Below are 18891 nucleotides of genomic sequence, written 5' to 3'. Positions count from 1 at the left end.
AGTAGCTCTCTCTACTGCAAAAGTTGAATATGAGCCAGCTGCTTCCTGTTGTGCTCAACTGTTGTGGATCAAGCAACAACTGAAAGATTTTGGTGTATTTTCTGATTGTGTGCCATTATTGTGTGATAACACAAATGCTCTCAGCATGGCAAGAAACCCGATTCAGCATAAAAGGACAAAGCACATTGATGTGCGACATTATTTTCTCAGGAAGAATGTTGAAAAGGGTCTCATCTGCATAAAATTTTGCAAAATAGAGGACCAGGTAGCTGATATCTTCACCATAATATTGAGTAGAGAGTATTTTAAAAAGAATCGACTGGAGTTGGGACTAATAAAATTTAACTAAGTACCATGTCCCTCAATGATTAGCTATGAAGGAATGAAAGGTAAACTGCTAAAAAGTATTTTCTGTTAATTTGTAATTCAATTTTATACCGTTACAGGTAAACACGTATGACAATTACAGAGCGAACAAGCAGCTAATGATATTGCAATTTGGTAGAAGGATGAGGCTCATATTTATAAAAAACCAGCCAGGGTGCCTAGTTCCCTTGACTCAGGTTAGTAGATCCACGTCATTAAAATATGTCCGTCTTTTCTCTCACACCTTTTTAAGCCAAACGTCACACCCGTTACAAACTGACCCGTCTACCTATTACCTTGCACCCAATTATAACTGATCCCTCATCCCCTCTAAATAACTCCAAAAGACATGTCTTTCTCACAACTGTCTACATCAAAGCCATCAAACTCTTTTCCTCTCTCAGAAAACCCTCCCTCTTGTGTCTTTGCTCTCAAAAATCATAATGTCTTCCTAGAATCCAAAGTCTCCAAAGTCCACCATTGTCACTCCCACTATGTCTTTGTCTCACGAAGCACAACAGAACGACCCTGAGTCTCAACCTTCACCCAATGAAAATCCAATCTCCGACCAACAACCACCAAATGTCTCCTCTCCGACCCCATCGAGTTCTGGTTCTCACCATAGCCGAAAAAATCAAACACCCAAAAAGTTTGTCGCTACAACCTCTCCCTCTGCTTCACTGGAAAAAATGGCTGAAGACAAAATGATAGACGAAAAAGAGGGAATAGAGGTTTTGAGTGAGCAAGTTGGGGAGGTATTTGTAGCCCAAGTGGGTGTTGCTAGTTGTGGTGAAGCATCTGAAGTGCCTATTACTTTTCTTGCTCCAACGTTTGATCTGAATATTGTTTCTCCATCAGGTAATGCCATTCTTACCTTTACTGATTCTACATTGTTCATTGCTACCGAAGGAGGGTTAGTGGGGAGTATGTGTGTGATGATGTGACTGTTGGGTCTCAAGGGAAAGGAAAAGGGGATGGGGATGGAAGTGGGGAACTGGTGCCTCACGGTGACTTAGTGCTAGTTAGTACTACAGTGGAGCCAACAGAGGGACCTACTCTGTCATGCCCCAACCTCGAGAAGCACGATCGATGCTCAACTGAGTGAACCCGGTCGAGCAAGCCTAGTAAACCTTTTCTATCCGACTCATTCATGATCCAAAAAGGGAATGCGTCACCATTTGTAAAACAGGGGAGAGATCAGTCATATAAGTATATAAACGTTGCTAGTTCATTTTTTTCATTTTATGCATTATGCCATAGTTAAATTTTCAAAATACAACTCAGTCCAACGACCATCCCAACATACATACATGACCCACATAAACGTCTACGGAGCCTCTAAGGGTACAAAAGAGCAACATGACAATGCCGGCAATAAGGCCCCGGCTATACCTCAAAATATTTTAAAAAAACTTATACAGAAGAAGGACCACATGACCCCAGGAAGAAATGGGGCTCACCAAGACTGCTGTGATGAGTGAGAGGGAGAGCACCACTATCTGCAATCAGCGCTATCTGCGATGGAACTACCTACATCCATTCAAAGATGTAGTGACCCCGGCAAAAGGGACGTTAGCACTGTCGAATAATACTAGTATGTAAGGAAAAAACTAATCTTAGTAGAATGAACAATGAAACAAAGAGAAGGCAGTCATAACGATCAATAAGTACTTCACATAAATACAAAGAATCACCAAATAATGATCACATAATTTCCAATTCAATCTTTCCATCTTTTTAGGTTAATGATATTTAGTGCCAAAGCCATAACTCACAATGCCACCGTATTTTTACACGGAGTCCAGTCTTGGCCCGACCGGCTAAGTCATCCCAAGTGAGACATATCCATGTCCACAATGTAAATCAATAATTCCAACACAAATGCCACCATGTGTACGGCATGACGTCCGATCTCGGCCCGATCAGCTAAGCCATCTCACTTGAGACATAACCTCTTTCAAGTATTCACTCAATTCACATCTCTTTCCCATCTTTCATTACATGGCACAAACAACCTCATTTATTAAATAGTTCTTGGCACTTTGGCACATTTTACAATTCAAGTCATTCCCTTTTTATTCGTTCAACTAACGTCATCATTCATGTCGATAAGTACCATCACATAAGGCATTTCACACATAAGTGAAGGAACTTGAAAAATCATAGTTACGTTCTCAAATAGCATGATGACATGGTAAACATCTAAAACAAGTAGGGAACATGAATCTTCCAACCCAACACACTAAGGCTAACAATTCTAGTATGATCAAGTCGGAACTTACACCAAATATTTGGACACCAGGAGTTCGATTCTAGGAAGAAGAGAGTTAACCATACATACCTCAATTGCGCTTCTTTAGACTCTACAATTATCCAGAACCCTTAGCAACCTCAATCTATTTTAGCAATATATAAATTGAACCCAAAATTAGGAAAACATTCATGGTTCTAGTTCCCTTTTCTACACTCTTTTTACCACACATGCATGCAAGATAAATAACCCTCATACCCATGGACCATCTTATTAATTACTCATTTTCAGTATAAGTTTCAAAAATTTAGGGCTAGGGTATATATTCTTACCTCTAGGATGGAGGCCTAGATTGCTTTCCTTGATAATCTTCAAAGTTTCAAGCAAGAATTGAAGAATAATTGATGAGGATTATTTTCTCACTCTAAGGCTCCCTCTCTCACTCTTTAGTATCAGAAAATGAGCTCAAAATAGAAAAAGGGGGTGTTTTAACGAAATGGGGGTCGGATTTTAAATTAAAAAAATGGGTTCCCCGACACAGGTTTACGGTCGCATAATGGTTATGCGGTCCGCAAAGTCACCGCAGAAATGGCCCTCAGGGTCCTAAACTTACGGCTCAGGTATGCGACCAGTATGCGGTCCGCATACTCGTTCTGCAGTCGCATAATGCACCGTAGAACTCCCTCCGTAAAAACCCAAGAGGGATTATGCGATCGATATGCGGCCTGCATAGTGGTTATGCGGTCGCATAATCGACCGCAAAGCTGACCTCAAACTAGCCAACGTACTGCTTCACTCTGCGGCCATTATGCGGTCCGCAGAACGATTATGCGGCCGCATAATGGGCTGCAGAAACACGTCCTTCTGCGAAATATTTTTCTCTAAGTCCGTAGGATACTGTTTAATCCAAAAAGTCTGAACCGCGGCAAGCTTGCGAGTTTTTGTATGGCACCACGAAACCTCGAGTTTTTGTTTTAAATTTTTGTGGGTCCTTACATCCTCCCCCACTTAAGATTATTCGTCCTCGAATGAGGATCAAGGTTTGCTTAACATAATTTCATTTGTACCACATACCATCAGCCCAAAATTTGCCTAACTTCCTAATTTTCTGAAAATTTTGCCATAGTTTCCTTTGTATTTAGACCTAACCACCTGTCAGAGAGCCCCCGAAACACACCTTAGCAACATATATATAATTAAATGACACAACAGAATGCAAAATAACACCAACCGAAGCCTCATGGGGGGCATATAACTAGAAAGTAGTGTCTTTATATTAGCCGAGCAAGTGATACAAAACTTAAGGGGAACAATTTTATAGAGCTATTACATGGCTATTCAAATAAATGAGGGTACTTCTTTTTCATTTCATTCTCGGCTTCCCAAGTAGCTTCTTCGACTTATTAGTTTCGCCATAATACTTTTACGGATGTAATTTCTTTGCTCCTCAACTTTCGGACCTGTCTATCAAGAATAGCAACCGGAATCTCTTCATATGACAGTTCTTCACTAATCTTGATGGTCTCAACCGGCACGATAGCGGACGGATCTCCAACTACCTTCTTCAACATGGACACATGGCATACCGGGTACACTAATGACATCTGAGGTGGTAGATTACTCTTGTACGCCACATGACCTATCCTTTGAGTAATTCTATACGGCCCGACATACCTCGGACTTAATTTCCCTTTTCTTCCAAACTGCATGATCCCCTTCATGGGAGATACCTTCAAGAACACCCAATTATCTTCCTTGAACTCTAAGTCTCAGCGACGAACATTCGAATAGGATTTTTGACGACTCTGAGCAGTTCTCAACCACTCCTTTATGATCTTAACCTTTTTCATAGCCTGATGCACAAGGTTTGGTCCTATTAGTTCTGCTTCTCCAACCTCGAACCACCCAATCGGTGATCTACATCTTCTACTAAACAAGGCCTCAAACGGCTCCATCTGAATACTGGCATGAAAGCTGTTGTTATAAGCACATTCTATGAGCGGAAAATGATTGTCCCAGCTGCCCTTCAAGTCAAGCACACAAGCACGCAACATGTCCTCAAGCGTCTGAATAGTCCGATATGCTTGCCCGTCAGTTGATGGGAGGAAAGTCGTGCTAAGATTTACGTGCGTATCCAAACCTTGCTGAAATTTCTTCCAGAAATTAGCTGTGAACTGGTCCCCTCGATCGGATATGATGTAAACTGGAGTGCCATGAAGCTTGGCTATTTCTTTGATATACAATTGAGCATATTGTTCCGCAGTGTCGGTGGATTTAACCGACAAGAAGTATGCTGATTTCATGAGTTGATCCACGATCACCCAAATTGAGTCAAATTTATGCGGAGTGCATGGTAACCCTACCACAAAATCCATGTTGATCATTACCCATTTCGACATTGGAATTTCTATACTCTGAGCTAACCCATCGGGCCTTTGATGCGCGGCCTTCACTTGTTGACAGTTTGAACATTTTGCCACAAAGTCCACCACAACCCTCTTCATGATATTCCACCAGTAAACTTCCTTGAGGTCATGATACATTTTTGTAGAACCTAGGTGCACGGAATATCTAGAAGTATGAGCTTCGGCCATGATTCTTTCCCAAAGACCAGCTATGTTTGGAACACATAGTAGCCCTTGGTACCGTAATGTACCGTCATCCAAGCCAAGAGAAAAGACCGTAGTCTTGTGTTTATGAATCCCCTCCTTCAGTTGCACCAACACTGGATCATTGTATTGCTTCTCCTTGACCTCCGTCACAAGCGATGACTCTGCCCTATTCCGCACAATCACTCCCCCCTCATTAGAGTCCTCAAAACGAACTCCCAAACTGGCCAACTGGTGAACCTCCCGGGCCAAGGGCCTTTGACATGCCTCCAAGTGAGCCAAACTACCCGTAGACTTCCGACTAAGAGCATCCGCCACCACATTAGCTTTCCCCGGATGATTAAAAAAAATGTCGATGTCATAATCTTTGAGCAACTCAAGCCACCTTCTCTGCCTTAAATTCAATTCCTTTTGCTTGAAAATGTATTGAAGACTCTTGTGGTCCGTGAATACATCTACATGGACCCCATACAAATAATGACGCCAAATTTTTAATGCAAAAAGCTCCGCCGCAAGCTCTAAGTCATGCGTTGGATAATTCTTTTCATGATTCTTAAGTTGCCTTGAAGCATATGTTATTACCTTACCATGTTACATTAATACACACGCAAGACTGGTCCTTGAAGCATCGCAATACACCACAAACCCCTCGGTACCCTATGGTAGGGTCAATATTGGCGTCGAAGTCAATCTTAATTTCAATTCCTGGAAATTCCTTTCACAAGCATCGGACCAATGGAACTTAACCGCCTTCTACGTCAATTTAGTCAATAGAGAGGCAAGAGTGGATAACCCCTCCACGAACCTCCTATAATACCCGGTCAAACCCAAAAAATTACGAATCTCTGTTGGAGTAGTAGGTCTAGGCCAATCCTTCACTGCTGCAATCTTTTGAGGATCAACCTTAATTCCTTCTCCGGAGACGACATGACCCAGAAATGTGATAAATTTAAGCCAAAATTCTCATTTCGAGAACTTTGCATACAATTGGTGTTGGTGAAGAGTTTGTAGAACTGCCTTGAGGTGATCGGCGTGATCCTCTCGACTTCGTGAATACACAAGGATGTCGTCGATGAATATTATCAAAAAGGAGTCGAGGAACGGCTTGAAGACTCGATTCATAAGATCCATGAAAGATGCCGGGGCATTTGTTAGCATGATGACATGGTAAACATCTAAAACAATTAGGGAACATGAATCTTCTAACCCAACACACTAAGTCAAACAATTCTAGTATGATCAAGTCGGAACTTACACCAAATATTCGGACACCAGGAGTTCGATTCTAGGAAGAAGAGAGTTAGCCATACATACCTCAATTGCGCTTCTTTAGACTCTACAATTATCCGGAACCCTTAGCAACCTTAATTTATTTTAGCAATATATAAATTGAATCCAAAATTAGGAAAATATTCATGGTTCTAGTTCCCTTTTCCACACTCTTTTTACCACACAAGCATGCAAGATAAACAACCCTCATACCCATGGACCATCTTATTAATTACTCATTTTCAGTATAAGTTTCTAAAATTTAGGGCTAGGGTATAGATTCTTACCTCTAGGATGGAGGCCTAGATTGCTTTCCTTGATAATCTTCAAAGTTTCAAGCAAGAATTGAAGAATAATTGATGAGGATTACTTTCTCACTCTAAAGCTCTCTCTCTCACTCTATAGTATTAGAAAATGAGCTCAAAATAGACTAAAGGGGGTGTTTTAACGGAATGGGGGTCAGGTTTTAAATTAAGAAAATGGGTACCCCGACACAGGTCTGCGGTCGCATATGCGACCGCATAACGGTTATGCGGTCCGCAAAGTGACCGCAGAAATGGCCCTCAGGGGCCTGAACTTATGGCTCAGGTATGCGACCATTATGCGGTCCGCATACTCGTTCTGCGGCCGCATAATGCACCGCAGAACTCCCTCCGCAAAAACCCAAGAAGGATTATGCAATCGATATGCGGTCCGCATAGTTGTTATGCGGTCGCATAATTGACCGCAAAGCTGACCTCAAACTAGCCAACGTACTGCTTCACTCTGTGGCCATATGCGGTCCGCAGAGTGATTATGTGGCCGCATAATGGGTAGCAGAAACACGTCCTTCTGTGATACATTTTTCTCTAAGTCCGTAAGGTACTGTTCAATCCAAAAAGTCCAAACTGCGGCGAGCTTGCGAGTTTTTGTTTGGCACCACGAAACCCCAAGTTTTTATTTTAAATTTTTGCGGGTCCTTACATCCTCCCCCACTTAAGATCATTCATCCTCGAATGAGGATCAAGGTTTGCTTAACACAATTTCATTTGTACCACATACCATCAGCCCCAAATTTGCCAAACTTCCTAATTTTCTAAATATTTCGCCAGAGTTTCCTTTGTATTTAGGCCTAACCACCTCTCAGAGATCCCCCGAAACACACCTTAGCAACATATATAGAATTAAATAACACAACAGAATGCAAAATAACACCAACCGAAGCCTCATAGGGGGGCATATAACTAGAAAGTAGTGCCTTTATATTAGCCAAACAAGTGATACAAAATTTTGGGGGGGGGGGGGGGGGCAACTTTATAGAGCTATTACATGGCTATTCAAATAAATGAGGGTACTTATTTTTCATTTCATTCTCGGCTTCCCAAGTAGCTTCTTCGACTTGCTGGTTTCGCCATAATACTTTTACGGATGCAATTTCTTTGTTTCTCAACTTTCGGACATGTCTATCAAGAATAGCAACTGGAATCTCTTCATATGATAGTTCTTCACTAATCTCGATGGTCTCAACCGGCACGATAGCGAACGGATCTCCAACTACCTTCTTCAACATGGACACATGGCATACCGGGTGCACTAATGACATCTCATGTGGTAGATTAAGCTTGTACGCCACCTGACCTATCCTTTGAGTAATTCTATACGGCCCGACATACCTCGAACTTAATTTCCCTTTTCTTCCAAACTGCATGATCCCCTTCATGGGAGATACCTTCAAGAACACCCAATTATCTTCCTTGAACTCTATGTCTCAGCGACGAACATCCGAATAGGATTTTTGATGACTCTGAGCAGTTCTCAACCGCTCCTTTATGATACTTTTCCATAGCCTGATGCACAAGGTTTAGTCCTATTAGTTCAGCTTCTCCAACCTCGAACCACCCAATAGGCGATCTACATCTTCTTCCAAACAAGGCCTCAAATGGCACCATCTGAATACTGGCATGGAAGTTGTTGTAATAAGCAAATTCTATGAGCGGCAAATGATTGTCCCAGCTGCCCTTCAAGTCAAGCACACAAGCACAACATGTACTCAAGCGTCTGAATAGTCTGCTCTGCTTGCCCGTCAGTCTATGGGTGGAAAGTAATGCTAAGATTTACCTGTGTATCCAAACCTTGCTGAAATTTCTTCCAGAAATTAGCTGTGAACTGGGAACCTCGATCGAAAATGATGGAAACTGGAGTGCCATGAAGCCTGACTATTTCTTTGATATACAATTGAGCATATTGTTCCGCAGTGTCGGTGGATTTAACCGGCAAAAAGTATGCTGATTTTGTGAGTCGATCCACGATCACCCAAATTGAGTCAAATTTACGCGGAGTGCGTGGTAACCCTACCACAAAATTCATGTTGATCATTTCCCATTTCCACATTGGAATTTCTATACTCTGAGCTAACCCACGGGCCTTTGATGCTCGGCCTTCACTTGTTGACAGTTTGAACATTTTACCATAAAGTCGCCACACCCCTCTTCATGTTATTCTACCAGTAAACTTCCTTGAGGTCATGATACATTTTTGTAGAACCTGGGTGCACGGAATATCTAGAAGTATGAGCTTCTGCCATGATTCTTTCCCGAAGACCATCTACGTTTGGAACACATAGTCGCCCTTGGTACCGTAATATACCGGCATCCACGCCAAGAGAAAAGGTCGTAGTCTTGTGTTTATGAATCCCCTCCTTCAGCTGCACCAACACTGGATCATTGTATTGTTTCTTCTTGACCTCCGTCACAAGCGATGACTCTGCCCTATTCCGCACAATCACTCCCCCCCTCATTAGAATCCTCAAAACGAACTCCCAAACTGGCCAACTGGTGAACCTCCTAGGCCAAGGGCCTTTGACATGTCTCCAAGTGAGCCAAACTACCCATAGACTTCTGACTAAGAGCATCCGCCACCACATTAGCTTTCCCCGGATGATAAAAAAAAATGTCGATGTCATAATCTTTAAGCAACTCAAGCCACCTTCTCTGCCTTAAGTTCAATTCCTTTTGCTTGAAAATGTATTGAAGACTCTTGTGGTCCGTGAATACATCTACATGGACCCCATGCAAATAATGACGCTAAATTTTTAATGCAAAAAATACCGCTGCAAACTCTAAGTCATGCGTTGGATAGTTCTTTTCATGATTCTTAAGTTGCCTTGAAGCATATGCTATTACCTTACCATGTTGCATTAATAAATACCCAAGACCGGTCCTTGAAGCATTGCAATACACCACAAACCCCTCGGTACCCTCTGGTAGGGTCAATACTGGCGCCGAAGTCAATCTTAATTTCAATTCCTGGAAATTCTTTTCACAAGCATCGGACCACTGGAACTTAACCGCCTTCTACGTCAATTTAGTCAATGGACATGCAAGAGTGGAGAATCCCTCCACGAACCTCCTATAATATCCGGCCAAACCCAAGAAACTGCGAATCTCTATTGGAGTAGTAGGTCTAGGCCAATCCTTCACCGCTGCAATATTTTGAGGATCAACCTTAATTCCTTCTCCGGAGACGACATGACCCATGAATGTGACACATTTAAGCCAAAATTCACATTTCGAGAACTTTGCATACAATTGGTGTTGGTGAAGAGTTTGCAGAACTACCTTGAGGCGATCGGCGTGATCCTCTCGACTTCGTGAATACACAAAGATGTCGTCAATGAATATTATCACAAAAGAGTCGAGGAACAGCTTGAAGACTCGATTCATAAGATCCATGAAAGCTGCCGGGGCATTTGTTAGCAGGATGACATGGTAAACATCTAAAACAATTAGGGAACATGAATCTTCCAACCCAACCTACTAAGGCAAACAATTCTAGTATGATCAAGTCGGAACTTACACCAAATATTCGGACACCAGAAGTTTGATTCTAGGAAGAAGAGAGTTAGCCATACATACCTCAATTGCGCTTCTTTAGACTCTACAATTATCCGGAACCCTTAGTAACCTCAATCTATTTTAGCAATATACAAATTGAATCCAAAATTAAGAAAACATTCGTGGTTCTAGTTCCCTTTTCCACACTCTTTTTACCATACATGCATGCAAGATAAACAACCCTCATACCCATGGACCATCTTATTAATTACTCATTTTCAGTATAAGTTTCTAAAATTTAGGGTTAGGGTATAGATTCTTACCTCTAGGATGGAGGACTAGATTGCTTTCCTTGATAATCTTCAAAGTTTCAAGCAATAATTGAAGAATAATTGATGAGGATTACTTTCTAACTCTAAGGCTCTCTCTCTCTCTCTCTCTCACTCTATAGTATCAGAAAATAAGCTCAAAATAGACTAAAGGGGGTGTTTTAACGGAATGGGGGTCGGGTTTTAAATTAAGAAAATGGGTGCCCCGACACAGGTCTGCGGTCACATATGCGACCGCATAACGGTTATGCGGTCCGCAAAGTGACCGCAGAAATGGCCCTCAGAGGCCTGAACTTACGGCTCAGGTATGCGACCAGTATGCGGTCCGCGTACTCGTTCTGCGGTCGCATAATGCACCGCAGAACTCCCTCCGCAAAAACCCAAGAGGGATTATGCGATCGATTTGCGGGTCCTTACATCCTCCCCCACTTAAGATCATTCGTCCTCGAATGAGGATCAAGGTTTGCTTAACACAATTTCATTTGTACCACATACCATCAACCCCAAATTTGCCAAACTTCCTAATTTTCTGAAAATTTCGCCAGAGTTTCCTTTGTATTTAGGCCTAACCACCTATCAAAGAGCCCCCGAAACACACCTTAGCAACATATATAGAATTAAATGACCCAACAGAATGCAAAATAACACCAACCGATGCCTCATGGGGGAGACATATAACTAGAAAGTAGTGCTTTTCTATTAGCCAAACAAGTGATACAAATTTTGTTTTGTTTTTTTTTTTGGGGGGGGGGGGGGGGACGACAATTTTATAGAGCTATTACATGGCTATTTAAATAGATGAGGGTACTTCTTTTTCATTTCACTCTCGGCTTCCCAAGTAGCTTCTTCGACTTGTTGGTTTCGCCATAATACTTTTACGGATGCAATTTCTTTGTTCCTCAACTTTCGGACATGTCTATCAAGAATAGCAACCAGAATCTCTTCATATGACAGTTTTTCACTAATCTCGATGGTCTCAACCGGCACGATAGCGGACGGATCTCCAACTACCTTCTTCAACATGGACACATGGAATACCGGGTGCACTAATGATATCTCAGGTGGTAGATTAAGCTTGTACGCCACCTGACCTATCCTTTGAGTAATTCTATACGGCCCGACATACCTCGGACTTAATTTTCCTTTCCTTCCAAACTGCATGATCCCCTTCATGGGAGATACCTTCAAGAACACCCAATTATCTTCCTTGAACTCTAAGTCTCTGCGACGAACATCCGAATAGGATTTTTGATGACTCTGAGCAGTTCTCAACCGCTCCTTTACGATCTTAACCTTTTTCATAGCCTGATGCACAAGGTTTGGTCCTATTAGTTCAGCTTCTCCAACCTCGAACCACACAATCGGCGATCTACATCTTTCACCATACAAGGCCTCAAACGGCGCCATCTGAATACTGGCATGGAAGCTGTTGTTATAAGCAAATTCTATGAGCGGCAAATGATTGTCCCAGCTGCCCTTCAAGTCAAGCACACAAGCACAACATGTACTCAAGCATCTGAATAGTCTGCTCTGCTTGCCCGTCAGTCTATAGTTGGAAAGTAATGCTAAGATTTACCTGCGTATCCAAACCTTGCTGAAATTTCTTCCAGAAATTAGCTGTGAACTGGGACCCTCGATCGAAAATGATGGAAACTGGAGTGCCATGAAGCCTTACTATTTCTTTGATATACAATTGAGCATATTGTTCCGCAGTGTCGGTGGATTTAATGTGCTTGTGGCACAGTTTATTATTGCTAGAAGTTATAGGATAGTCCCCAAAGAGCCTGCTCTTAAAAGACCCACTACTAAGAAGCAGAAGAAAGAAGCACTTGAGAGAGCTTTGAAGAGAAATAAGAAGAAAAAGAAAAGAAGAAGGTTGGTGAAAGGAGGAAAATTAGTGAATGAGGAGGATCTGCCTCCGGAAAACATTGAGGATATTGAGGATGAAGAGGTAAATGAGGAACCTGCTTCCCTTGTTCGTAAATCCTCTAAGAAGTCTATGCTTGTGAAGCCCAAAAGAGGATCATCTGTGAAAGGTGTGGAGATTGATAAAGAGAAGAGTGTTGAAGAAAAGAGTCTGGTGAGAAAAGTACGTCTGAAAAGAAGGGGAAAGTGTGAAGAAATCTTAGAAGAGGAAGGCAAGTGACAAAGAAGAACCCGGTTCCTCCAAGAAAGCCAAAGTGGAAGTGTCTGAAGTTGACAAAAGAGAAAACCTAAAGAAGCTAAGGGAGCTATGGGGCAGAGTGTTTGATGTTGATATCCTTAAAATGTCATGCATGAGATAGTTGGTTGCAATTTGCGAGTTTCAGAAGTGGACTCATCTGTTTACCATTCAGAGTCCCAAGGTCTATGAAGAGGAGGTTCGTAACTTCTACGCGTATCTGTTCACTATGGAAGACGACAATATTTGCCTAAAGGTTAATGGAGTGGATTTTGTGATGGATGAAGTTGGACTGGAAAATATCTTGGGTGTGCCCACTGAGGGGCTCTCGTCTGTTGAAGGGACCTGCTCCCCTGACTTTAGGAAGATAATTTTAAAGACTCGGGTTGTTTAAAGAGGGGAACAGGTACACAAGAAGGCCCCACTTCCAGAATATCAGCTCATGTTTGAGATGGTGAACAAGGTCCTGCTCCCTCGCACAGAGAGATGTTCCATTTCTTAATGGCGGACCTATTCCTCATGGAAGCATTGGATGGATACACTACCATCAACCTTCCTGGTATCATGACTGAACATATGAAAAAATGGCAGACTTTAAGGAGGGGAACCATGGTTTGCCTTATGGGTTCTTGCTCACTAAAGACTTTGAATATTTCAAAGTCCCTTTGGGAAGAGCAATGGTGGGAACTCGAAAGCAAACTTTCTCAAAGACTACCTTGGATAAGTGTGAGTGTATAGACAAGGAGGGGGAATTGGTAGCAATTCTATGATTTCTGAGCTGATCGATGCTCAGACTGTTGCTAACGAGGAAATAAGGAGGCTGAAGGCTAGAAATTTCATTCTTGAGGGATAGCTCAGTCAAGCAAAAGAGGAACCTGGTTCTAGCAGTGCACAGGATGTAGAGGTTGCCTGCTGAAAATGCAGATCTGAGGAACATGTTGAGAACCTGGAAGAGCAACTGATAAACGAGCAACGGTCTGCAAATGCTCGAGTGGATATTCCTCTCAAAGCCCTTGCCTCTTCATCCAACCCTCCCTCTTCCAGTGCCCCTTGAACAGTCCCCTTGTCAGTGCCTAGTTTAACTGTGCTTGTCTTAGCCCCAGTGTCCTATTTTGGCTTGTTACTTTTATGAGTGTGGTACTTTAAGTTTGTTTTTTGTGTGGTTGTTTTGTAACAATAGTACTACTGCCTATGTTTTTCTTCTCAAATTAATCAATGAGTATCTCAGTCTTTTGCTATGCATGTTATATTCTTGTGCTCTGTTTTTAGCTATGATGTATGCACACAAGAGGCATGAGTTAACTTAGCTGGACTTCTTTTTGCGTTTACTTGCATATATTCTTTTTATGATGCCAAAAGGGGGAAGAAAATTGAAGGGGAGAAAGAGAAACAGGTTCTCAGGGGGAATATAACTAATCTGCATGGTGAATTGTATGGAGATCTGGTTCTTAGGGGGAACTTCAATTCTAAATTTGTCATCATCAAAAAGGGGAAAATTAATAAGTTATATGCCTTTGTATTTTGATGATTTAACAAATTTCATATGAAAACTAGATATGGAACCTGATACATAGCCTCAAAATACTCAGAACAACAAGTCACACGTCTGGCACAAGTTTTAATAATATCAGTCAAAAAAATGACAGAGGGAATAGATGGCTATCAGTTCCTCCGGTCACAGTATACATCAACTCCTTACACCTATTAAAATTGCTACACTATTGCACTGCACACACAATAGTGCGATAGTCACTTTATAGAGCATGTTGTGTACCGGATACTTGCTTACATTATCCCATTGACCTCACTTATATATTACCAACATGAGGCAAGGGAACACACACACTTGCAAACGCTAAATCATTAAGTCTCTCTTAAGTGTATTGCCACCTTCATTTACTCTAAGGCTTGAAGAACAAAGTAGCAACAGAACAAAGGACCAGATCCCAGCACTGTATTCATTGTATGTCCTTAGTATTGTTGTATCTTTGTTAATGTTATTCACTTGATATTCCTACTCAGCTTAGTTAGAAGCATCTTATCGGATATCTTTTGTAAACCATAAACCGTGTGTTTGTGTTTGTTTAGAGTTAGTCAAAGTGGTGAGCTTTGTAATAGAGTTATTACAAAGAGGCTTGCAAATACAGTTATTGCAAGTAGGTGAGGGATTAAGAGTTTAATTCATAAGTTACAATATGTTGTAATCTAAAGTTGCTCGATTAGTGAAGTTGAAATCCTATAAGTGTAGGTCAATCCTACGAGTGTAGGTCGTGATAGTTTTTCACGTAAAATACTATTGTGTCATTTACTTACCGGTGTATGTATATTCTATGGAATTGATAGAGAACCAGATTCTCTATATATAGACTTTTAGTTTACATCAACGTAACAATTAATATCAATTACTCTTATTCGTATTTATTATTTGTTTGTTTGTTTGTTTGTTTGTTTTGCTTTTTTTATTCCCCTTTTCTTGTCTGGTTCTTGATTGATTGAAATGAGTACGTCACGACTGATTAAATACAAGAACAGAAAATAAGGTTCCTCATAAAAAATAAAAATAAAATGTATTGCAAAAGAAGACAGCCAATGAATATAAAAGAAAGCAGCCAATGAACATAAGAAGGCAGTCAAATGTATATACGAAGTCATATGCTACCCGTGACATTGCAAAATGCAATAATTTAAGTTTATCGATATAGTGGTTAGAGACTCAGAGTTGTTCCATGCCAATAATGACATGTTTTTTCATGCATTGATAGCAGCGAGGAAGACAATTATATTTTGATACGAGTAGTTGTTTAATTTCTTGTTTTTAAATACTCCTTGTAGTAGTCTAACAAATTATTCAAAGACCGAGTGGAATCTCGCTTTTCACATATCACAGCAGCCAATTTGTCATTTGAAAATCTATATATTCCATCGTGAAGACCACCGTTAGCATTAAAGGCACTCCGGTATACAAGATATTATGTATTCATGCAAGATTTGAAAAATCGTATCCGAAAGAGTTGTACGGTCAAATATCTCTATAACAATATTTCTATATATTAATTATTCATTATAAAAATCGAATTTTCCTCAGAACCGAGTTTTAAAGTTTTATTTTACCTCTCTATAACAACTTTTTACCTATAACAACAACAACCATATTTATAGCAGAACGTTCTTTGTAAAATTACTCCTCCCCTCTATAACAACCAAATAGAATCTTTAAGATTACTAATAATAATTCTAAAAATATGCACATAATCTTTTCCATTAAATAAATAAAGTTTCTATCCTGCATAAGATAAAAGTCTTGAAGATTTGCACATAATATCTTTTTCCGTTGGACAAATTCCAAAAAATATTTAGATAGAAAATTTAGCTGTTAAGCTGTTAGATTGTCTTCAAGGAAAAACTATTGGATACCTTTTTGCCGAAAATTTGGACACGAATCTTCGCCAATTCAAGCATTATATCGCTAGTAAGAAAATTAAATCTAAGAAACAAGCTATAATTATAAAGTTCTTCCATCAGTCTTGAATTTTTTTAGGTAGCTTTAAAATATCTGCCCTAGAGTTTAAATCTTTATACTTTTAGTTATGAATTTATTAATAATGTATTAACTTTCTTCAATATTTAACTAGTAAAATATGTATATCCTTTGAGATTTTAAATTTGAATAATTTTCTTATCTTTTATATGTAATATGAGAAAAGGAATAATATATTATTAATTTTTGAATAATTTTTATCTATAACAGCCAAAATATATTTAAACGTCAAATATTGTTATATGTGTATAAAAGTCATTCACTGTAAACGCCAAAAAATATCGGAATAAATAAGGTTGTTATAGAGAGAGTTGACTGTATAAATAATCTTTCTTAATGCAAGCATTAATTACTGTTTCTATAACTCGAACTCATGACCTATATCATGAGGAATAATACCAAGTATTAATCCTTAATCCTTTGCTAATATTTTTCCCATAGTCAAGAAAGAAATTCTTTATCAAAATATTTAACAAATTAGAAAAATTACCTTAGGGGCGGATCAAGTGTAATATTCAGGAGTTCACGTGAACCTTATAATTTTTGCCTAATCTTATTTTTGTATTAAAATTTTTATTAAATGCATAAGAATATTTAATTTCTTAATGCAAGCATTAATTACTGTTTCTATAACTCGAACTCATGACCTATATCATGAGGAATAATACCAAGTATTAATCCTTAATCCTTTGCTAATATTTTTCCCATAGTCAAGAAAGAAATTCTTTATCAAAATATTTAACAAATTAGAAAAATTACCTTAGGGGCAGATCAAGTGTAATATTCAGGAGTTCACGTGAACCTTATAATTTTTGCCTAATCTTATTTTTGTATTAAAATTTTTATTAAATGCATAAGAATATTTAGCTCTAAATCCAGTCCATTGGTCCTATTATTATTGTATTTTAATTTGAGATTACTGTAGGAACCTATAAAATTTAAATTCTGGATCTTTCTCTGTGTTGAGTACTTTTGCCTATTGTCTTAAAGTAAACTAAATTAACTTATGTCCGACATAGATTCAAAAATAGGTCAAATTAACTTCTGAGCAGTAAAATGGGACAAAATTCTGAAATGAAGGAGTGAATAACATTAGAATCCTTCTTTAAATTAAACAAAATAATTAAGAACAACATTGGTTTCTTTTACCTTTTATTAGGTACAACTGTACAAGAAAAAGTATCTTTTACACTCAAACTTAGTGACGACAAAAGCTCCGACGCCTCAGTCCTCTTTCCCTCTAAAGAGTTTGAAAATAATGAATAAAAATATAAAAGAAAAATAGTTTTTCTTTTTTTTCTCTTTTCCCCTAATGCCTTTATTTTGGTGAGAGGAGCTTTTCAAAAGAACAGTTTAAAAGATAAACGTGTATTACTTTAATAACATAAACATAATTGCTAAAGTTTGAAATAAGACCTATATATTGCTCCCTACTAGTAATTTATCATTTCAGAATATCTCTCTACACCTCTAACCTATCTCTAAACCTCTCTTTTTTTTTTGGCCGACATTAATGGACGTTGAAGAATTGCTTAACCTCTTCAATTCTTACTGGTTTGAATCTGAAATACTCAAACCCAAACAACCCTTTTCAGGAATTTCCAAAACCAACAGCAACCCAAATCTTGAATCCAATAAACAAATTCTTGAACAGCCAAAACTTTCAAAAGTTCCAACTTTTATAGTCAGATCTCAAAGTGACCAATGTTTGAGCTCTAAAGATAGTACTTTTCATTCAGAAAACTCACCAAAATCTGTTCTGGTTGAGCCTAAACTTCAGCCAATTCTTTCTGGGAAAGAATATAATGAGTCTGTATTTTCCTCTGAGGCAGCTGAAGGAGGTGTTAAGAGTAAAGAGAGTTATAGAAGGAGAAAAAAGAAGAGTAATAATAGTAAAAGTTTGTCAGAGTTAGAGTTTGAGGAGTTAAAAGGGTTTATGGATCTTGGTTTTGAGTTTTCAGATAAAGATAAAGATTCAAGTTTGGTGTCAATACTTCCTGGATTGAGGAGATTGGGAAGGGAAAATGAAGAGAATATGAGATTTGAGGAATTAGAAGCTTCAGTTTCAAGGCCTCATCTTTCTGAAGCATGGGCTGTTTGGGAGGAAAAGAAAAAAATGGAGAAAAATCCACTCAAAAGTTGGAAGATTAATCCAGTTTTAGGAAATGAAATGGAAATTAAAGATCAGCTTAGGTTTTGGGCTCATACTGTTGCTTCTACTGTGAGATAGTAAATGGCATTGTTCCCCTCCTCTGAACTTCAAAATGATGAAAGGAGAATGAGGGGAAATTGCAAGTAGAGTTGCTTTTACCTTTTTTTTTGGTGGTCTAATTGTAATATATTTGTATGGCTAATTTCTTCTACTGAATCGTTTTCGATTTTGATTATCAATTTACCATCTTAGAAAGTTTTGTATCTAGAAGTAGCAGAGATAGAATTGGTTGAAACTTGAAAAAATGAGTTGTTAAAGTTAGGAGAAAAATAATTTTTGAAAGTTGAAATTGTGTTTGAATATACATTTTATTTGAAAAGAATTTGAGGTTAAAAAACTTCAAA

General features: G+C 39.2%; 1 protein-coding gene across 1 annotated transcript; it reads left to right on the top strand.

Moving 5' to 3' along the window:
* The first annotated feature begins 17848 nt into the window (after positions 1 to 17848).
* LOC138895406 (uncharacterized) lies at positions 17849 to 18565 on the top strand. The gene has a single exon (XM_070180092.1). It carries the CDS (start codon positions 17849 to 17851, stop codon positions 18563 to 18565), a length of 717 nt encoding a protein of 238 aa, XP_070036193.1.
* The last annotated feature ends 326 nt before the right edge of the window (positions 18566 to 18891 follow it).

Source organism: Nicotiana tomentosiformis, chromosome 7, assembly GCF_000390325.3.
Source record: "Nicotiana tomentosiformis chromosome 7, ASM39032v3, whole genome shotgun sequence".
Lineage (NCBI taxonomy): Eukaryota > Viridiplantae > Streptophyta > Magnoliopsida > Solanales > Solanaceae > Nicotiana > Nicotiana tomentosiformis.
This window is presented reverse-complemented; position numbering and strand designations above follow the sequence as displayed.

What these genes read in the sequence shown, in the direction of transcription:
- LOC138895406 (XM_070180092.1), top strand. Translation starts at nt 17,849, where the DNA reads ATGGACGTTGAAGAATTGCTTAACCTCTTCAATTCTTACTGGTTTGAA.